This window comes from Rhinolophus hipposideros (assembly GCF_964194185.1).
Source record: "Rhinolophus hipposideros genome assembly, chromosome: 6".
Taxonomy (NCBI): domain Eukaryota; kingdom Metazoa; phylum Chordata; class Mammalia; order Chiroptera; family Rhinolophidae; genus Rhinolophus; species Rhinolophus hipposideros.
In genome coordinates this window covers 9,807,607-9,831,261 of record NC_138052.1, presented here as the reverse complement: position 1 = coordinate 9,831,261, position 23,655 = coordinate 9,807,607, and the positions used below count along the sequence as shown (strand labels likewise).

Genomic DNA, 23,655 nt, shown 5'->3' with positions numbered 1-23,655 from the left:
GACATATCCTCCCTGCCACGGACCTTTCAGGCCACTCTTACATAAGTGGTAATAAATACGAGATTGCAGGCATGCTGCCGGTGACGTATACTGGGGCCTGTTCCACAGATGCTCAGCAAATACACATTGACTGTCAGAATGAATGAATGTTAGCATATCTCATGTCTGCAATATCGTGGGCATATGTAATCCAGTAAACCAAGAGTTCAGATATTCTTGCTTAAAGAAATGCTATGTAGGTAACACTTATGAACATAACGTAGTTCCACTACATCTTATAATACTTGAATAACTTGAATAGCTTCTATAGGCATGTTAGTGGTACTCTCTGTACCTACATATGTCCAAAGGCAGTTTGCAGTTACAGTAAAGATCTCAAACGTTAGTCTGAATCACTTTTTGAAAGATCTTACTACAAACGGCAGGTATAATCATTGTTTTTTTAACTAGGAAGATAAATCAATTACATACAAAAGTCCATTGCATTCCTATATACTAACAATGAAATCTCAGAAAAAGAAATACAAAAAACAATTCCTTTGCAACTGCAGCAAAAAGAATAGAATACCTAGGAATAAACTAAACCAAGGATGTGAAAGACCTATATGCTCAAAACTATAAGACATTTTTAAAAGAAATTGAAGAAGACACAAAGAAATGGAAAGACATTTCGTGCTCATGGATTGGAAGAATCAACATAGTTAAAATGGAAATATTACCCAAAGCAATATACAGATTTAATGCAATCCCTATCAAAATCCCAATGGCATTTTTTAAAGAAATGGAACAAAAAATCATCAGATTTGTTTGGAACCACAAAAGACCCCGAATAGCCAAAGCAATCTTAAGAAAAAAGAACAATACTGGAGGTATCGCACTCCCTGACTTTAGCTTGTACTCCAGGGCAACAATAATCAAAACAGCATGGTATTGGCAGAAAGACAGACATGTAGACCAATGGAGTAGAATAGAGAACCCAGAAGTAAAAGCCACATAAATATGGACAGATAATTTTTGACACAGAAGCAAAAAACATACAATGGAGAAAAGACAGCCTCTTCAATAAATGGTGCTGGGAGAATTGGAAAGCCACGTGCAAAAGAATGAAACTGGACTGTTATCTGTCACCATGTACCAAAATTAATTCAAAATGGATCAAAGACTTAAGCATAAGACCTGACACAATAAACTGCATAGAAGAAAACATAGGTACTAAACTTATGGACCTTGGCTTCAAAGAGCATTTTATGAATTTGACTCCAAAGGTAATGGAAGTAAAAGCTAAAATAAACAAATTGGATTGTATCAAACTTAAAAGCTTCTGCACAGCAAAAGAAACCATCAACAAAATAAAGAGGCAACCAACTGAATGGGAGAAGATTTTTGCAAACAGTGCCTCCGAAAAGGGGCTGATATCCAAAATATACAAGGAACTCGTGCAACTCAGCAACAAAAAAACAAACAACCCAATTGAAAAATGGGCAGAGGACCTAAAGGGACATTTGTCCAAAGAGGACATACAAATGGCAAATAGACATATGAAAAAATGCTCAACATCACTAAACATCAGAGAAATGCAAATAAAAACCACAATGAGATATCACCTCACCTCATTCAGAATGGCTATCATCAACAAGACAAATAGTAACAAGTGTTGGAGAGGCTGTGGAGAAAAAGGAACTCTCATACACTGTCGGTGGGAGTGCTTACTGGTGCAGTCGTTATGGAAGGCAGTTGTGGAGGTTCCTCAAAAAATTACAAATAGAATTACCATATGACCCAGTAATCCCTCTGCTGTGTATCTACCCAAAAAATCTAAAAACATTTATCCATAAAGACACGTGTGCTCCATGTTCACTTCAGGTTTATTTACGGTGGCCAAGACATGGAAAGAACCACAATGTCCTTCGATAGATGAATGGATAAAAAAGTTGTGGGATATATACACAATGGAATACTATTCGGCAGTAAGAAAAGATGAAATAGGACCATTTGTGACCACATGGATGGGTCTTGAGAGTATAATGCTAAGTGAAATAAGTCAGACAGAAAAAGCAGAGAACCATATGATTTCACTGATGTGTGGTATATAAACCAAACACAACAAAAGAACAAGGCAAACAAATGAGAAACAAAAACTCATAGACACAGACAATAGTTTAGTGGTTACCAGATGGTAAGAGGGGCGGGAGGTGGTAGATGAGGGTAAAGGGGATTAAATATATGGTGATGGAAGGAGAACTGACTCTGGGAGGTGAACACACAATGGGATTTATAGATGATGTAATACAGAATTGTACACCTGAAATTTATGTAATTTTACTAACAATTGTCACCCCAATAAACTTAAAAAAAGATAAACCAATGGAAGATTTTTTTAAATGTAGTACATTTAAATTTAGCTGTTGAAAACCAACAGCCTAGAAATGAATTATGCTAGACCATTCGAGTGATTTTCGGCATGCGTATTTTCCACTTGTTACGTTTTTTGAGAATGGAAGGGAACATAGCCATTGGTTAGTTATTTTGATATAAATGATTCTTTTCTGGTATACTAACATTACGTTTATTTTAGTAGACCACTATTTTAGCACATCGATTGATTTTCAGTTTAGATATACTAATTAATGGGCTATAAATCATGGTGTTATCAGAAAGATAAAAATAGGAACCTTGAGTTGTTGGACTATATACTAATTTAATATCTGTCTTAAATTATAGATTAGAAGAATTTAAAATGTTAAATACTCTTTCTAAGAAAGTAGACATTCCTTCAGAAAAGGCAATGACACGGATACGTTTTCAGCAACTGCCAGCAAAGTCAAAACCTGCAAAAATTAAGGTAAAGTGAACATCATGCCAGCCATGATCAGAGGAGTGAGAAAGAAGCAAAATAGTGAATTTTTCCTTCTGATTTGGTTCCAGGAAATTGAATATCAGAACTTGAGATTTCCAGTAGATTTATCAAATCCATTTGCTGTGGCAACTGTTTTAAACCAAGAACCAGGAAAACTGAAGATAAAAGAGCTAAGAGAAGGTAACCAGTTAATCCACCATAAATCAGCACCTGGGCAGAATATGAAAGAATTGTTATTTGTGGTGTTTGTTATGTATGAACAACAGCAAAACTCAGATCATTGTTAAGTTTTGCCATTAGAAATGTGTTTTTCTCTTGGCAAATGATTCTGATTTGATTACTAGTATAATCAGTGTTTGCTCCTGCCCTCAGTTTTGGACCAAGGCAATGAGATTTCAAAAACAAGACAGATGAAGGAAGCACTCTTTGAACAGAAAGTCAGACAGGACATTTGTGAAGAGACTGAAAATCATCTGAAGTGGTAAATATTGAGCAATTATTTGTGTCAAGTAACAGGACATGGTTTTTGGTGATGGCTTTTTTATATGAGACACAATGAAATGTCATAACTTTTCATGCTCTTTGAAACTTGATTATTCTCCCCCCCTCTTCTGGACCCACTACTTCAGAAAGAAATTTCTATTAGGAATAAATGTGACCGAACTATACTCTTTCCTAAGTGGGACCAGACAGTGGCCAGACAGAACCAGAATGAACTGTGGGAGAAGCTGGGACACTGCTCCCTGCTGGCCACTGCTGCCAGCACCCCCTCACTGCCCAGACTCCCCAAATCTCACCCTACTAGGAGCCGTCTGCGCCCTGGGCTATATGCCCCAGGGGCCTTCTGGGGAGCCCAGCAGTGCAAGCTGGGGTGTGGGAGGCTACTGATGGAGGTTTTAAAAGTCAGATGTGAGTCTTCTGCCTTGTGCTCCTGCAATCAAAATGGAGCCCTTTTCACAATTTTTTACCAGCTCGTACCAGGCATACCCACATATACAGATGCAGCTAAAGGAAACTTTAGAAACCCTTAAATTGAGATAAAAAAGAGACTCCTGGAAAGGGTCTTTGAGAGACCACTTCGTCCATGCACCCTGCTACCCTGCTTGCATGGGGGGCAGGGTGGGGCCAGGTGCCTTTGTTTCTCATGAAAATAACCTTTTGCTTCAGCTTAAGTCTGTAGACAGGGTCTGTTCTCAGTAGAATAAGAAGTATGCCAAGTAACTGAAGATCGTTTTTTTAAATACTCTTTCCCTATTATAAAAAACGACACATTATCATGATAGAAAACCTGAAAACTATTTTTTGTAAAGTATAGGGAAGGAAAAATAATCACTATGATGCAATGACCACTGTTAACACTGGTGTGTTTCTTTCCTTCTATGCTTTGTAACATACTTGAAATCACATCCTAAATTCAATCTTGAATGTTGTGTTGGTTACTTAATATTTTCTTTCAATTTTTTTGTTGAAAGACTTTAAACCTGCCAGTAACAGTCATAGACACTTGACGTAGGTTCATCAATTATTAATATTATGCCACATATACTTCCCATTTGTACACACACACACACACACACACACACGCGTGTGCATGCACACACACACACATTTTTTCCTGAACCATTTAAAAGTAAGTTGCAGGCATCATGAAGCTTTACTCATAAAGTCTTTAGCATGTAGCTCCTAAAAACAAGGACATTCTTCAACATTGCCATAATCACTTATGAGGAATTTAACATTGATACAATAATATTATAATAATCAGTCTATATGCAAATCTACCCAGTTATCCTATTAATTTCCTATATACCTGGGTTTTTTATTTTTGGAGAGGAGGAATCCAGGGTCCAATCAAAGATCATACAATTTGTATTTAGTTTTCATGTCTCTTTAGTCACCTGTAATCTAAAACAGTTCTCTAGACGCCCTCCATCCCTTTTAAAACTATAGTTCGGAGACATCATCAGAATGGCAGTGTGAGGTGAGCCTCTGGAAATCTCCCCTGGAATTTACAACAAATTGAAAAACTGTAACTCCACAAAGGACTCCCTGCACAGCAGGCAGGCAACATGAAGAGTCTACTCTGAATTCACTACTGAATTCACCTAAAGGTGGGAAAATTGCATTAGTGGGGAAAGAGGGAAGGGAGAAGTGCAGATACGGAGCCACGCAGGCGCAAGACGCAGACCCAGCTTAGTGCTCCGAGCTCGCTGCATCCCAGAACTACCGCAGCTGCAGGAGAGGGAGGAACTCGGACTGCTAGGGCTCCGCTTATGGCCCACAGGGCGGAGGAGGCAGCATATAACAGGGCTGAACCCAACGCTCACAGCAGAGACCTCGGAGAAAAGACTGAGGGAAGAAGGCTGAAAACGGTGGTTTAAGGCCTCACTGCGGAGCAGAGAACGGAAGCCTTAGGCACTGAGACTAGCCGCCCCCTCCCTACCCTCCCGGAGCTCACCCTGCCCCCCCTTCCCCCCCGCCCAGTGCTAGAAGGGGAACAGTAGCAGTGTCAGACCAAAGAACAGAATATTTGCAGTTCTGAGACCTGTGGTCTGGAGATACAGATTCACAGCCCAACTCGTTCTGGCAAAGGGGAGGGAGCTGTGGAAGCAGGACTGGCTATGGTGGTGGTCGCCGCCATTGCTCTGGACCAAATCTCACAACTCACCCTGCCGCTGGCCCCACCTATCTGGGCGGATCCCTGCAGCAGTAAACAGAACTGCTGAAACACACGGCTCTGAATCTGATACAGGAAGAGCTTTGGAACTTCAAAAGCTCTTCACATACCCACACTGACGCGGCACCATATTACCCAGGTGAACGGTTAACTGAGGAGAAGCCCGCCTTCCAGGGAATCACCCCATTGTGTAAGAAGCTGGAATGGTGCAGAGAAAACAACACTACAGTGTGAGAGAGAAAAACGGGCTGCAGTCAGAGAGAAAATAAAACATTCTACGAACACGTACTGGAAAACAAAAGAACTCTTCCTATCAACCTGTTGAAGAACCCCCTCCTATAGATATATAGGAAGAGAAACAATAAATCTTTAATTGCCATGAATAACCAAGGCAACAAGACAGGTGAGAAAGAAAGTAGAAAGTCTCCAGAAAATGAACTTAGAGATATGGAAATATGTGACTTAAATGACAGAGAATTCAACATTGCACTTCTGAAAAAAACTCAAAGAGATGCAAAAAGACTCAGAAAGGCAGTTAAATAAACTCAGAAAAACAAACAAAGAACAACATGAACATTTTACTAAAGACATTGAAATTTTTAAAAGAACCAAAGGGAATTTCTGGAGATTAAGAACTCAATGGAAGAAAAGAAGAATGAAATAGCCAGCTTAGGTAGTAGAGTTGACCAGATGGAGGAAAGAATCAGTGACATCCAAGATAGAAACCTGGAAATGACACGGAAGGAAGAAGAAAGAGACTTAAAAGAAATGAAAGAACTCTACAAGAACTTTCTGACTCCATCAGAAAGGCCAATATAAGAATAATGGGCATACCAGAAGGAGAAGAAAGAGAGAAGGGAACAGAGGGTATATTCAAACAAATAGTCGATGAGAACTTTCCAAACTTGTGGAAAGAATTGGATCCTCAAATCCAAGAAGCAAATAGAACACCTAATTACCTCAACCCCAACAGGCCTTTTCCAAGGCTCATTGTATTGAAGCTGTCAAAAATCAAAGACAAAGAAAGAATCCTCAAGGCAGCCAGGGAAAAGAAGACGGTAACCTACAAAGGAGAGCCCTTTAGATTATCATCAGATTTCTCAGCAGAAACTCTAAAAGCTAGGAGGTAGTGGAACCAAATTTTCAAACTATTGAAAGAGAGAAATTATGAGCCAAGAATAATATATCCAGCAAAGATCTTCTTTAGATATGAAGGAGGAATAAAGACCTTTCCAGACATACAGAAGCTGAGGGAATTTTCTAATACACGACCTGCACTACAAGAAATACTAAAGGAGGTTATTTGACCACCATCAACAGGGACCATTTGTGGCAACCAAAACACAGAAAGGGGGAGAGTAAAGGCCTGAACCAAAATATGGGAATGGAGAAAGTAGGCATGCTGAAGAAAATGAAATACTCTAAATATCAAACTTTCTTTTACATAAACTTAATGGTAAACACTCAAAAAAAATCCAGAACTAAAATATATACTGTAATAAAAGAAGAAACAGAGGGGAACATCATAGAATACCACCACACAGAAATAATATACAACAACAAAAATGTAAAGAAACAATGGAGACACAGTCTTACAAGAAAATTAAAGATAGAATGATAGGAAATCCTCACATATCAATAATCACCCTAAATGTAAGTGGCATGAACTCACCAATAAAAAGGCACAGAGTAGCAGATTGGATCAAAAAACTAAACCCAATCATATGCTGTCTCAAAGAGATGCATCTCAGCTGCAAGGACAAGCATAGACTCAAAGTGAAAGGGTGGAAATTGACACTCCAAGCAAATGGTATCCAGAGAAAATCAGGTGTAGCTATACTGATATCAGATGAAACAGACGTCAGGGTGAAAGAGGTAACAAGAGACAAAGATGGGCATTTCATAATGGTAAAGGGGACTATACAACAAGAAGACATAACAGTCATCAATATTTATTGCCCCAATCAGGGAGCACCAAAATGTACCAAGCAACTATTAATAAAAGTAAAGGGAGAAATTGACCAAAACACAATTATACTAGGGGACTTAAATACATCATTGACAGCTATGGATAGATCATCCAAACAGAAAATAAACAATGAAATAGCAGCCCTAAATGACACATTAGATGAAATGGACATAATTGACATATATAGAGCACTTCATCCTAAAACATCAGGCTATACATTCTTTTCTAGTGTACATGGAACATTCTCAATGATAGACCATATATTGGGACATAAAACTAACCTCAGCAAATTTAAGAAGATTGAAATCATCCCAAGCATATTCTCTGATCACAAGGCTTTGAAATTGGATATCAACTGCAAAAAGAAAGCAGGAAAAACCACAAATACAAGAAGATTAAACAACATACTTTTAAAGAACGACCGGGTGAAAGAAGACATTAGAGGAGAGATCAAAGATACATAGAAACAAATGACAATTAAAATACATCCTACCAAAATTTTGGAGATGCAGTGAAAGAAGTTTTAAGAGGGAAATTTATATCATTACAGGCCTATCTCAAGAAACAAGAAAAAAACCCAAATAAATAACCTCACGTTACACCTTAAAGAACAAGAAAAAGAAGAACAAATGAAACCCAAGGTCAGTAGCAAAAAGGAAATAATAAAAATCAGAACAGACCTAAACAAAATAGAGAACAAAAAGACAATAGAAAAAATTAATGTGACAAAGAGCAGGTTCTCTGAAAAGATTAACAAAATTGACAAACCCTTGGCTAGGCTCACTAAGATAAAAAGAGAGAAGACACTAATTAACAAAATAAGAAATGAAAAAGGGGAAGTTATCATGGACACCACAGAAACACAAAGGATTATCCAAGAATACTATGAAGGACTATATACCACCAAATTCAATAACCTAGAAGAAATGGACAAGTTCTTAGAAATATATAACCTTCCTTTGCTGAACCAAAAAGAACTGGAAAATCTAAAAAGACTGATCACCAGTAACGAAATTGAATCAGTCATCCAAAACCTTCCCAAAAGCAAAAGTCTGGGACCAGATGGCTTCACTAGTGAATTCTACCAAACCTTCAAAGAGGATCTTATACCAATCCTGCTCAAACTCTTCCAAAAAATTGAAGAAGAGACAGTACTCCGTAACTCATTTTATGAGGCCAACATTACCCTGATACCAAAACCTGGTAAGGACAACACAAAAAAAGAGAACTAAGACCAATATCTCTGATGAATACAGATGCAAAAATCTTACACAAAATTCTAGTAAATCGAATGCAAAAATGCATTATAAAGATTATTCCTCACGACCAAGTGGTGTTCATCCCAGGGGCACAAGGATGGTTCAACATATGCAAATACATCAATGTGATAACATCACATAAACAAAATAAAGGACAAAAATCACATGATTATATCAATTGATGTAGAAACAGCATTTGACAAGACACAACATCCATTTATGATTAAAACACTTAATAAAATAGGTATAGAAAGAAAATACCTTAACATAATAAAGGCCATATATGACAAACCCTCAGCTAATCTCATAATCAACGGTGAAAAACTGAAGCCCTTTGCTCTACATTCAGGAACACGACAGGGCTGTCCCTTATCACCTCTGCTTTTCAACATAGTGTTGGAAGTCCTTCCCAGAGCAATCAGGCAAGAGAAAGAAATAAAAGGCATCCAAATTGGGAATGAAGAAGTGAAATTATCACTCTTTGCAGATGACATCATGCTATACATAGAAAACCCTAAAGACTGCACCAAAAAGCTATTAGAAACAATCAACGAATGCAGTAAGTTGCTGGCTACAAAATCAACGTACAAAAGTCCATTGCATTCCTATATACTAACAATGAAATCTCAGAAAAAGAAATACAAAAAACAATTCCCTTTGCAATTGCAGCAAAAATAATAAAATACCTAGGAATAAACTTAAGGATGTGTAAGACCTATATGCTGAAAACTATAAGACATTTTTGAAAGAAATTGAAGAAGACACAAAGAAATGGAAAGACATTTCGTGCTCATGGATTGGAAGAATCAACATAGTTAAAATGGCCATATTACCCAAAGCAATATACAGAATTAATGCAATTCCCATCAAAATCCCAATGGCATTTTTTAAAGAAATGGAACAAAAAAATCATCAGATTTGTTTGAAACCACAAAAGACCCTAAATAGCCAAAGCAATCTTAAGAAAAAAGAACAATACTGGAGGTATCGCACTCCCTGACTTTAGCTTGTACTGCAGGGCTACAATAATCAAAACAGCATGGTGTTGGCAGAAAAACAAACAGACCAATGGAATAGAATTGAGAATCCAGAAATAAAACCACATAAATATGGACAGATAATTTTGTGACAAAGAAGCTAAAAACATACAGTGGAGGAAAGACAGCCTCTTCAATAAATGGTGCTGGGAAAATTGGATAGCCACGTGCAAAAGAATGAAACTGGACTGCTATCTGTCACCATGTACCAAAACTAATTCAAAATGGATCAAAGACTTAAGCATAAGACCTGACACAATAAACTGCATAGAAGAAAACATAAGTACTAAACTTATGTACCTTGGGTTCAAAGAGCATTTTATGAATTTGACTCCAAAGGCAATGGAAGTAAAAGCTAAAATAAATGAATGGGACTGTATGAAACTTAAAAGCTTCTGCAAAGCAAAAGAAACCATCGACAAAATAAAGAGGCAACCAGCTGAATGGGAGAAGATTTTTGCAAACAGTGTCTCCGATAAGGGGCTAATATCCAAAATAAACAAGGAACTCATGAAACTCAACAACAACAACAAAAACAGCCCAATTGAAAAATGGGCAGAGGACCTGAAGAGACATTTCTCCAAAGAGGACATACAAATGGCAAATAGACATATGAAAAAATGCTCAACATCACTAAGCATCAGAGAAATGCAAATAAAAATCAATGAGATTTCACCTCACCCCAGTCAGAATGGCTATCATCAACAAGACAAATAGTAACAAGTGTTGGAGAGGCTGTGGAGAAAAAGGAACCCTCATACACTGTTGGTGGGAATGCAGACTGGTGCAGCTACTATGGAAGGCAGTGTGGAGGTTCCTCAAAACATTCAAATAGAATTACCATATGACCCAGCAGTCCCTTTGTTGGGTATCTACCCAAAAAATCTCTAAACATTTATCCACAAAAACACGTGTGCTCCCATGTTCACTGCAGTTTTATTTACATTGGCCAAGACATGGAAAGAACCACAATGTCTTTGATAGATGAATGGATAAAGAAATTGTGGGATATATACACAATGGAATACTATTCAGTGGTAAGAAAAGATGAAATAGGACCATTTGTGACAATATGGATGGATCTTGAGAGTATAATGCTAAGCGAAATAAGTCAGACAGAAAAAGCAGAGAACCCTATGATTTCACTGATATGTGGTATATAAACCAAAAACAACAAAAGAACAAGGCAAACAAATGAGAAACAAAAACTCATAGACACAGACAATAGTTTAGTGGTTACCAGAGGTTAAGGGGGGTGGGGCGTAGTAGCTGAGGGTAAAGGGGGATCAAATACATGGTGATGGAAGGAGAACTGACTCTGGGTGGTGAACATACCATGTGATTTATAGATGATGTAATACAGAATTGTACACCTGAAATCTATGTAACTTTACTAATAATTGTCACCCCAATAAACTTTAATTTAAAAAATATATAGTTTTCACGATAATTATATACCAGAGTTCTTAAAAGTGCAATAAAATTTACAAAATATAAATTCACCATTTTAATAATGTTGAAGTGTACAATACAGAGGTTTTAGGTATATTTACAGTGTTGTGTAGCCGTCAACTTAATTCCAGAACATTTGCATCACTCCAAAAAGAAACCCCATACCCATTTAGCAGTCACTCCCATTCATTCTACTCTCCCCCAGCCCCTGTGAAACACTAATCTACTTTCTATTTCTATAGATTTGCCTATTCTGGAACCTTTCATGAAATGGAATCACACAATATATGGCCTTTTGTAACTGGCTTCTTTTACTTAACATGTTTCCAAGGCTCATCTGTGTCATAGCCTCTATCAGGACTTAATTCCTTTTTATGGCTGAATAATATTCCACTGTATGGACATACTACATTTTGTTTATCCATTCATTAGTTGATGGACATTTGGGTGGTTCCCACTTTTTGGCGATTGTGAATAATGTCGCTATGAACATTTATAGACAAGATTTTTTATGAACATATCTTTTCAGTTCTCTTGGGCAGGTGCCTAGGAGTAGAATTGCTTGGTCATGTGGTAATTCTTTAACTTTTTGTGGAGCCACCAAACTGTTTTCTACCATGGCCGAACCATTTTATATTCCCTTCAGAACTGTTCAAGTGTTCCATTTTCTCCACATCCTTGGCAATCTCTGTTATTTTCCTTTGTTATCACCATCATCATCAAAATCATCATTATCATAGTATCCATCCTAGAGTGTGTGAAGTGGTATAGCACTGTAGTTTGATTTGCATTTCCCTAATGACTGATGATGTTGAGCAGCCAGATTTTTTTATTCATAAATATTTCAGCATGTATCACTAGAGAATAAGCTTAATTTTGTGGAACAGATTATTCATCTTAGTTATGTTGCTGGAGTCTCTATAACTTGTCTTCCCCATCATGTCTCCTCCAATATCTCACCATCCCTTTTCAGTCATAGAGTATGGGCAAGAAACACCATTCTGAAATTGACTATCGTTTTCTGATAGGTTCTGTAAGTTGTTTTTTTTTCTCCCCAGGCAGGTGCACCTTGGTAAAGATCCTGTGTCTTTTAAATTTAGAAAAGACCTTGCTAAAGAGTGGCAAAGAATAAACACCAAATACAAGGTCAGAATGACTGCTAATTTGATATCATTTATTTCACAAACTATTTTGAATTTTTACTATATGCAAGATGCCATATCCGGAGAAAGAAATATTATAGTTAAGTTGGAAGGGGAGGAGGCTGACGACAAGTTAATTGTCAACTATAAACCAAGGCTGGTTGTGTGTCACAAGAGACCTCTACTAAGTATTGGGGGGATTCAGAAGCCAGAGAGGAGAGAGAACTCATCTAATTGGAAAGCTTCCTGGAAGACATGGTATAATTTTGAAAAGTCGTAAAGAGGACAAAGGCATTCAGTTGAGCGGGAGGGAATGCCTCAAACCTGGGCTGGAATTCTGGGTGTGCGGTACACCTGTCCCGTGATCTGCAGAGCATGAAGGTAAGAGACCCAAAGACAGTGACCGGGAGCCACGCCAGAGCCAGATCTAAACACGCAAAGGGGCTGAGCAGAGAGGAGAAAACGGGTTGAGGGAGAGGGCCACATCTGAGTTACCAAGGCAACACCTGTAGGTTCAGGGAGGGGAGAGTAGAGATGGGAGCTGTGGAACTGTACAACACCCCTCTGCTCTCTGTGGCATGAGACTGTTACTTGCAGGGCAGGGGAAGAGAACACTGGGGACAGGTCCATAGGGGCTGAAACACAGGACACACGGGCCAGAGGAGATAGGACTCAGCTGGAGCTCCATGACACAGGGGCTTGGACTTGATCGGTAGGACTTGTGGAATCATCACTGACTGTATTAGTCAGCTGGGCCTGCCGCCACAAAATGTCACAGACTGGGTGGCTTCAATAACAAATACATTCTCTCACAGTTCTGGAGGCTGGAAGGCCAAGTTCCAGGTGTTGGCAGGGTTGGTTCCCCCTGAAGTCTCTCTCCGTGGCTTGTAGATGGCTTTCCCAGTGCCTTCACATTGTCTTCTGTGTCCAAATTTCCTCCTCTTATAAGGACACCCGTCACATTGGATTAGGGCCCACTCCAATGACCTCGTTTTAACTCGATCACCTCCTGAAGAATTGTGTCTCCTGACTAAGGGTTAGGATTTCAACATATGAATTTTTGAGGGACACTCACTATTCAGTCATAACACACATATTTAAGCTTAGAAGTAGAAGGTTCCTACACTTAGTGCTACACACAGTGGCAGAACTCAGTAGGAGGAATTGGGAGAAGACATGTGTCCTGTCAGATATGAGTATATTTCTCATACAGAATATATTTTTCTTCCTAGATTTGGACTCCCAATTGGATATTTGAATACATTTGTCCTTTTTTATCTTTCATAAGACAAACAAAAGAATATAAAATTATTACATCAGGAAATCTTAGCATTTAGGAAAGGCACATATTAGATTGGCATTTAAATTTAGTTGGGTGTGTTGTCCAGATATTTTGCACATGATTTTAAAATCAAAACATCAAGTGTTTTCTGCCAACCCCACAGTGGAATACTTTCGAGATGTTTTCGAGATGCCCGTGACATAGACGTGCCTCAGCCGGGTCGACATGAGAGTTAAGGCTGTATTTGCCAGCATTTGGTTGACAGACAAACCCAACCATTTATTTGTCCGGCAAGTGCACTTACGAATGCCCATTGTGTGTAAGACTCTGTGCTAGTGAATGAGCCCCGGTCTCTGCCCTCAAGAAGGTCACTGTCCCGAAGGAGCACAGAAACATTGAGATATGCTGTAGGAGGTGCTGAGGGCAGTGACAGAGCTGGAACCTGTAGAGAAATTGGAAATGAGGGGTAAGGAAAAGGAGAAGATACCATGGTTCCTTGGTTTCCAGCTTGGGTGCAGGCTGGTGGTTTTAAATGAGATCTCAAGTATGGAAGAAAAGCTGGCTTAAGGGGAAGGTGAAAAGTTTAATTTGGGACGTGTTACATCTGGGGTGATCTCCAGGTGGCAGCTGAAGGAACAAGTTTAAGCTGGAGACAGTGATTTGGAGATGAACATCAGAGAGTAGAGAATGAGACCACAGAACAAGTGCGGTGCCCTGGGGAAAGTGAATATTCTGTGGGTACAAAAGTAATTGAGGTTTTTGCAATTACTTATTTTATTTTCTTATTCCAAAATGCATTCTTTTTCTTTTCAATTAAAGTTTACTGGGGTGACAATTGTTAGTATAAAGTTACATACATTTCAGGTGTACAATTCTGTATTACATCATCTATAAATCCCATTGTGTGTTCACCACCCAGAGTCAGTTCTCCTTCCATCGCCATGTATTTTATCGCCTTTACCCTCATCACCCACCCCCCCACCCCCTTTACCCTCTGGTAACCACTAAACTATTGTCTGTGTCTATGAATTTTTGTTTCTCATTTGTTTCTCTTGTTCTTTCTGGTTTATATACCACATATCAGTGAAATCATAGGGTTCTCTGCTTTGTTTGTCTGACTTATTTCACTTAGCATTATACTCTCAAGATCCATCCATGTTGTCACAAATGCTCCTATATCATCTTTCCTTAACGTGGAATAGTATTCCATTGTGTATATATACCACAACTTCTTTATCCATTCATCTATTGAAGGACATTTTGGTTGTTTCCATGTCTTGGCCACCGTAAACAAAGCTGCAATGAACATTGGAGTACACGTGTCTCTATAGAGAAATGCTTTCAGATTTTTTGGGTAGATACCCAGGAGAGCGATTGCTGGGTCATATCGTAATTCTATTCGTAATTTCTTGAGAAACCTCCACACTGCCTTCCATAGCGGCTGCACCAGTCTGCATTCCCACCAACAGTGTATGAGGGTTCCTTTTTCTCCACAGCCTCTCCAACACTTGTTACTATTTGTCTTGTTGATGAAAGCCATTCTGACTGGGGTGAGGTGATATCTCATTGTGGTTTTCATTTGCATTTCTCTGATGCTTAGTGATGTTGAGCATTTTTTCATATGTCTATTTGCCATTTTTATATCCTCTTTGGAGAAATGTCTCTTCAGGTCCTCTGTCCATTTTTCAATTGGGTTGTTTGTTTTTTTGTTGTTGAGCTTCATGAGTTCCTTGTATATTTTGGATATTAGCCCCTTATCGGAGGCACTGTTTGCAAAAATCTTCTCCCATTCAGTTGGTTGCCTCATTATTTTGTCAATAGTTTCTTTTGCTGTGCAGAAGCTTTTCAGTTTCATATAATCCCATTCGTTTATTTTAGTTTTTACTTCCATTGCCTTTGGAGTCAGATTCATAAAATGCTCTTTGAACCCAAGGTCCATAAGTTTAGTACCTATGTTTTCTTCAATGCAGTTTATTGTGTCAGGTCTTATGCTTAAGTCTTTGATACATTTTGAATTAATTTTCGTACATGGTGACAGATAGCAGTCCAGTTTCATTCTTTTGCACGTGGCTATCCAATTCTGCCAGCACCATTTATTGAAGAGGCTGTCTTTCCTCCATTGTATGTTTTTAGCTTCTTTGTCAAAAATTATCTGTCCATATTTATGTGGTTTTATTTCTGGATTCTCAATTCTATTCCATTGGTCTATGTGTCTGTTTTTCCGCCAATACCAAGCTGTTTTGATTATTGTAGCCCTGTAGTACAAGCAAAAATCAGGGAGTGAGATACCTCCAGTATTGTTCTTTTTTTTAATATTGCTTTGGCTATTCGGGGTCTTTTGTGGTTCCAAACAAATCTGATGATTTTTTGTTCTATTTCTTTAAAAAATGCCATTGGGATTTTAATGGGGATTGCATTAAATCTGTATATGGCTTTGGGTTATATGGCCATTTTAACTATGTTGATTCAGGAAGGGGTTTTTATTTGGAAGACTTGAGCATGGCTGAGGGCACGGAGCCATCGCAGAGGAAAAGGTTGAAGAAGCTTGGGAGGAGGCCATGGTCAGAGGGAAAGATTGTCTTTGAACAGGAGGAAGGACTGGAGAAGGCCGAGTAAAGAAGGACGGTGGTATCATCAGGTTTGCATGCAGACAGAGCTGCTGACAGGGGCACGCAGCCTTATCTTTCTGGACGATACAGGAAGCAAGGCCAGCTGCAGACGCTGGGGAACAGGGACTGGAGAGAGGCTTTCAGAAGATACGGAGAGAGCAGGAAAGGAGCTGCCGCATCCTTACTATCAATCCCAGGACGAGTAGAAGGATGAGCAGGCCACCCTGATGCCCCAGTGTAGTTGGAGAGCAAGTGTTACAGGGACCCTGTGTGTGTGCCCAGGACATTTCATGTGGCTGCTGAATCCTGGCAGGTGACCCAGTGGTGAGGCACACCTGGAGGCCCAAGGTATATGGCAGAAAGGCTTGAAAAAGAGAGAAAAAGAGTCGAGGGAGTTGGCCTCATAGCTGGTGGCACAAACCATTGAGCACGATGAGCTTTTTTACTCAGGGGAGATGATCGATGATACTAAACACTGAAATGTTCATCATAAATAAGCAGTCTTAATAAGACATAGGAATTTACCTCCTCTTTCTTCTAGCTAACAGCCTGTTTGCCAGTCCCTCCTTTTAATTGCCTGTTTTATTTTACTTTTCGTGGTGGTGGGGGTCTGGGTCTCTTCCCCCAAAACCTGTATTTTGGGCCTAAGGTCCATAATCTCAAACTCAACTTCCCGACACGTGCAAATCAGAGCTCGACAGCTGACCACCTGGTGACAATAATACAACCCTTACTTCTGAATAGGGTGGTGATGTGGTGATCAGAATAGATTTCTTCTCATTAAGTCTTGAAAAATGATTGTGAACAGTATACCTAAGAGCCAAGGTAGTTTTGGAAGTTACCCAACAAACAAATAATAAAAACCACAGATAAGCAAAACCGAACAAGTTTTTACAGTGTGTGTGGTCCTCTTTTCTATGGAAGCAGGCATGTGTAGACATTTATCCAAGCCCAGCCAGCCTTCCCTGGAAGTGACCCACGGCTCATGGGGAATAGGAAAGAGAGCTCTGAGGTACTGAGGAAGCAGGCATTGGAAGGGGAACAGCCTGGGGTGCAGGAAAGGGGCAGACCCCGTCAACCTCCACCACCCAGGAAAGGAGGGGGCGTCATGTGCCTTTGTTAAAACGGTTAATCAGCTCTGAGAATCTTAAAACATCACTGGCACGTTACATTTCTGTTAAATGAAAACTCGGTTTCCTAAAGTCTTTTTGTTGACTTCTAAACGCCTTGGAAATGATTTCCAGACACTCTCTCCTAGTTACAAAAAGAAGGTATTTGGGTTTGTGCTTCTGTTAAAAACTCCCTATGTTTAAACAGTGAGTATAATTATAATGATCATTTTAACCTACTTCTGTCGCCACCACTCCCAACAGAAACTTCTTGGGCGGGTTTGACCAATTGCATAACGGTTTCTAGCAGTTTGAAAGAGAAATAAAAGTTATGTGCATTTGTATTCAATTTTATATTTTCATGATTTAAAAACTCAGCTGGATAGAGGAGATCCTGTTTTGGATGAGGAATTTCAGCGACTGAAGACAGAAGTTAACCACAAACGGGTTGTTCACAATCTAGAAGAAGTGGGTAACTTTCCTTTATTTGGAATGTAATTATTGGCACCTCTTATTTTTAAATGCTTACTCTTAAAATGCTAGACAATTTTAAAGCAATCCTTTTAGCAAGAGATATTTAATTCTTAGTATGCTTACGTTTTCAGAGGGTTTTTTTCACTACATATTCTCAAGTAAAGCACCAAAACTCGTAATTAATGTTCCCCTTGAAATTAATGGCATTACATGTTTTGACTTCTCCTTCCCAGCTCTCTACTTTCTCCTTCTTGGTTTCGTTTTCTGTTTTCCTTTGCTCTCCATGCCCCTTTCTGCAGGTCCTTAGGGGGTGGAGGGGGGGGGGTCCCTGGGCCTCTGTTCCTTGACCCTCCCCTTGGTAGGAAAGAAACAAGACAGGAAGTCAGAAGCCAGAGTTCTGGTCCCAGCTGTACCACTGATTTGGGACTTGGGGAAAGCCCTCTGAGCCTTAGTGCCTCAGTGTTCCTCAAAGGTAAAATGGGAGTAGTAGCCCCTCCACCTGAATATCTGCAGTCATGTGATATTCAAGTTAAACCCCAACTTCTAATCTCAACAATGAACAATTTCTTCCTAATCTCCCCCCCTCCATCATTCTCACTTTTCTTGTCTGGGTTTGCTACATCTGTGTTATTTTTACCTCTTTTTTCTTCCTCACGTTTAATCCGGCCACCAGTCTTACCAGTAGCTTTCCCACAAGGCCATCTCAAAGTCCACCCTTCATGTCTGACCCCAAGTAATCCAACAGGTTGTTTGTTTGTGTATCTGCCCTTCCTCCCTCTCCTCTCCAACCCACTGCTTGTGCTAATGTGACACTCATTTATTTCTGATGCCTGTTTCTTCATATTGCTTCCCTGTTCAAGAATCTACATGGCCTGAGGCTCTGTCTGGCCTCAGTACGTCCCCAGGATCTGCGCACACTTGTGCCCACCACATGCAGGCACTTGCTGGTGCTGGGGGGGCAGGGCTGAGCAAAGCAGCCGTTCTCCACCGGGCACCATCTAGTCTGCTCCTTCCCATTCTGGAGGCAGTGCCAAGCACCCTGCACATGGGACTAAGATCTGTGTGACCTTTTCTTCTTCCTCAGGGTCGCATGAGTTTGCTTGTGCCCCTTAACTAAACTGTAAATTTCTTAAAACCTAAAGCTTCCACTTTTGGCCCCCAACCCAAGACATGTTCCCTATAATGCCATGTACACTCAAAGTGCTTCATAATTGCTTATTATAATATATGGCAGAACAAATAAGTAATAACTAGAGTTGGTCTCAAACTCTAAAATATTTGTGTTAAATGCTTTAAAATTTAAATCAAAGATGTGCCTATGTTTTATGTTCACAGAAAATCAAGGAATTTCATCCTAATTTTGATCCACTCACGAATAGTACTTGGGTCAATAGGTTCAGGGCCCAAAGACGGTTTCAACAAGTAGCACGCAAGGTAAGTCTCAGCACCAGATTGAAATTTTAACTTGTTTAGTCCTCAGCACAAGGAAATCAAACAATGAGTTTTTTTATAGCAGCTTTATTGAGATATAATTCACACACTATAAAATTCACTCTTGTAAAGTGTACAATTCAGTAGTTTTTAGTATAGTCACAGAGTTGTACAACCATCACAACTGTCTAATTTTAGAACATTTTTATCACCACAAAAAGAAACCTGGTTTCCATTAGCAGGCACACTCCATCCCCCAGGCCCTGGCAACCGCTAATCTACTCTCTGTTTCTATGGATTTGTCTGTTCCGGACATTTCATATAAATGGAATTATACAATACCTGGCCTTTTGTAACTGGCTTCTTTCCCTGAGTGTGTTTTCAAGGTTCACCCATGTTATAGCATGTATCAGTACTTCATTCCTTTTTATGGCTGAATATTGCCTCATTGTATGGATAGACCACATTTTGTTTACCATTCATCAACTGGAAAACATTTGGGTTGTTGTCACTTTTTGTCTATTATGAATAATGATGCTGTGAACATTTGTGTGCAAATTTGTAGACATGTTTTCAGTTCTCTTGGGGACATAACCCTGGGAGAACAATTGCTAGGTTACCTGGTAGCTCTACAACAGTGTGATGTTGATCAGTGATTTCTAGAGAGAATAACTGAGAAGTCCTGTGGGATCTTGTCTCTAACTTCAGGCTTATGGCTTCCCTGTCAAGATGTGTCATCTCACTGCTGTGGCTTCTTTGCCCTCACACTGGGTTTCCACCCAGCACATTGCTAATGTGGCTTCCTGTGATCGGGATCAAATGAAAACTTCTTGGCCTCTAATGCCAATAAAGGGCAGAAAGTGGCTCCCTGGTCTGGCTGCAGCCACACCAATCCAGCTACCCCTGTCTCTACGTTGTCCAGTCCTCAGCTTTCAAACACACCAGCTCGTTCCCTACTCCGACCCCGTGTTTCTGCTCTGCTCTTCAACTGACAGGCTATCCCAGCTCCCCTCCATCTGTCCACACCTGTCCTTTGGGCCAACTCAAGTCTACCTTTCCTCCAAGAAATAGTCCTTGTAAGCTTTAGCTCTGGGTGCCGCTTGCGTCTCATTCTACTTGAGTGTGGCTTCCTTGGGAGCCAGGGGCAGAGCCACTCCTCAAGCAGGGGACAGCAATGGTTAAGACTTGAACTCTGGAACCAGGTTGCCTGCCCATAATTCTTGATGCTACTTCTTATAGCTTTCTGATCCTGGACAAGTTGCAGAACCTCCATGCCTTAGTTTCTTCACCTGCACCTGAGGATAACAGTAAGACCTGCCTCGTAGGGTTAGTGTGAAAATAAAATGAGTGAATGTGTAGAAGGGACTAAAAGTTTGTGGTACAGGTTATCTTTCAAGCAGTGCTTTAGGCCTGGACTGATGACAGTCTAGCAAAGAGGGACAGAGCTTGTTTCACTGGTGACCTACTCACTGACCTCCAAGGCTCTAGAGAACCAGAGTCCCTGCTCAGGTTTTGTCTGGTGGGCTCTGTATATGTGCAGAACTGAGTGGCCACAGAATGCTCGGTGTGGGGAAGAAAGAGGCAGAAAGAGGCAGCACAAAACTGTGCTCCGAGGGAGAATAGCACAGCTGTCACCAGTGGGCAAACAACAGCAAGTCACGGGCCGGGCTGGCTTCCCACTAGTGAAACATGCCCACCAGGGTAAGAAACGTATTGTATTGTCAGCAGTTATGTGCTTTGCTCTGAGTGAGGTCTCATTCTTTTCCTCACACACCCCTGCAAGTACTGTCAATTCAGAACAGTATGTTCCCAGTCTAATGACTTCCTGCCATCTCCCCAGCTCAGTCACAGCTCTGTCACCTCCTGCCTAAAAGCCTGCAGCAGGCGTCCCTGCTTCCCGTCCCCAGGCAGCAGCCAGAGTAGGATCCCACTGAAAGATGGGATGAAAGCTGAAAGATGGTACCTCTTCCTGGCAAGACCCTCCCCAGGCTTCCCATTACGATTGGAATCCAATGCACAATTTTTATCAAGGCTACAAGACCATACTACATTTCTCCCTGTCCCTTCAATAAGTCTCATTTGTGCCTGAATCAGGATCTTTGTACTTGCTGGTTCCTCTGCTCAGGAACCTCTTCCCAAGGTCATGGTCTCCTCATCATTTAAGTCTCAGATCAAACCTCACCCTCTCAGAAAGTTCTTCCCTAGTTCTCCTTGTATAAATGCCAGGCCGCCCCTTCCTAGCCCCTGAGTCATGCTCTCGTGCATTTGACTCTCTTATTTTCTTCATAGTATTTACCTTGTTTATTTGTTTACGTGTTACTGGCATCCACTCCACCCACGCCGCCTTGGAACATCAGCTCCGCGCAAGCTGACATTTGTTTGTCTCCGCTGCATCTCCAGTACCTTGCACAGAACTGGCCACAAAATAGCCACTTCATAATATCTGTTAAATGGAAAAGTCCTTTACGGGATGGAAAGCAGTGTTATTCATGGAATGTCCCTTCAGCTGCAGCTCTGTGCACAAGTAGACTCACTTCCAGTAGCATTTGCTCTGAATGCAAAGCGCAGTGATGTACAGTGAGCATTGCCCATGACCCACAGCTCTATTTCTACAGAATGGTCCATTTAGTTTGTCCTTCGACTCCAAAAATAACACAGCAGGAAGAGTGCTACTCAAATACAATGAAAATAAAAAGAATGTAGCAATAGTCTTTCTTTCCTCTCTGAAAATATGAGAAAACTGGGTCTCGTAAATTGGGTGGGACAAGGCTAGATGACAACTTGGCCTTTTTTTGTATCAGGCAGGTTGACATTGCCCTGACCTTGAAGTCCCTGTGACCTCGGTCTAGGGCAGCATGTTCCTCTCCTCTCCTGGTGAATTCTGACTTAGGACCGTGGCATTAGTCCTTGGCTGTGGTTGCAGAAAGTGAATTAAATTGAATGCCAAAATAAGCATGTGCCAATTAATCATTGGAAATCATTATTCTTTCTAATTCCAGGTCATGGTTCATCAACGATTACTCAAAATGCTGGACGCTATTCATGACATGGACAGAGAGACCGTCGTCAGAAGGCTCAGCGATGGAAGACAATTGGTAACGCGAGGTAAGCTACAGTTGGGAAGTACAGAAGCTTTGACCAGTAGTCCTTTGAACACGAGCTTTCTCTATAATGAAGTTAGCTGTGTGGAAATACAAAATTTTCATAAATCACAGATATTTATTTTCTATGGGTGCTGTAACCAATCACCATAAACTAGTGTCTTCAAACAACACAAATTTATTATCTCGCAGTTCTAGAGGTCAGAAATCTAAAATCAGGATGTCAGCAGGGCTGGTCCCTTGCAGAGGCTCCTGTGGAGAATGTGTCCTGGCTTTTCCAGCTTCCGGAGACTGCCTGCGTGGCTTGGCGTGCGGCCAGCTCCTCCGGTCACTCTGCCCTCCTGCTTCAGTCATCACGTCTTCTCTATCTCGAACCCTTCCACCTCCCTCGGATAGGGATCCTGTGATTACACTGGCCCACCTGGAGAAGCCAGGACCCTCTGCCTCTCTCCAAATCCTTAGTCACATCCGCAAAGTCCCTTTCACCATGCAAGGTGACATAGTCACAGGTTCTGGGGAATAGAACATAGACATCGTGGGGGGCCGTTATTCAATCTACCACGTGACATAGAGCAGACCTCCACACCTGCTTTGGCTGAAATACCTGCCCAGTTGATAATACACATGGCTGACCGATCTAAGTTGTAATGTCTGTGAAGTCTGGCCGTGGTTCACGCTCCTCTTTTGTGCCCTCGCTTCTCTCTCATCAGCAGAGAGACTAAGACAGTCGGCACTTATCCTCGTCCATGATTGGCTGGACCTGGTGTTATCTTACCCTAGCATTTGCACATAAAGCTTTTATCTCATATTACCCTCCTATTTAAAGGAATTCTAATCCTCTGATCCTCAGCTTGACTGGGGCTGTGAGAGGCCCACTCTCAGTAGCTTCTGGAAGCCCAACAGCCATACCACCAGCTTTTCCCAAAATATGTATTTCCGATCTGTGGCTCATACGCAGACCCGCAGGCAGATGCTGATCCTTTCAGACCCTTCCTCTCTTCCCGAGCCCCAGCTCCTGAGCCTGGCTCAGGCTTCCCTGTCCTCCTTGAGCAGCAACTTTTTGGAAGTAAAAATAAAACAATATTTTAAAACAATTGGAGAAGAAGTTGAGGTACAGAACAAAGTGGATACTAAAAATGGGACTATATACATACATACGTAGATACTCTTTTTGAAATGGCATGTGGCACAGACCCCCTAAATGGTGTGTGGGAAATACACAACTGAAGATGGTGGTGTCACATAAAACACCTTAA

The 23,655-nt window shown here is 40.6% G+C and overlaps 1 protein-coding gene across 2 annotated transcripts in view; it reads left to right on the top strand.

The window, feature by feature from the left end:
* Positions 1–23,655, top strand: part of CFAP221 (cilia and flagella associated protein 221) — a 126,549-nt gene that overhangs the window by 45,568 nt on the left and 57,326 nt on the right. For both annotated transcript variants that reach the window (XM_081052840.1, XM_081052839.1), the window contains exons 9-15: positions 2,722–2,842; positions 2,926–3,037; positions 3,230–3,338; positions 12,310–12,397; positions 17,772–17,861; positions 19,203–19,301; positions 22,298–22,403. In XM_081052840.1, the coding sequence (XP_080908966.1) occupies positions 2,722–2,842; positions 2,926–3,037; positions 3,230–3,338; positions 12,310–12,397; positions 17,772–17,861; positions 19,203–19,301; positions 22,298–22,403 (725 nt within the window). The remainder of the gene's footprint in view (positions 1–2,721; positions 2,843–2,925; positions 3,038–3,229; positions 3,339–12,309; positions 12,398–17,771; positions 17,862–19,202; positions 19,302–22,297; positions 22,404–23,655) is intronic.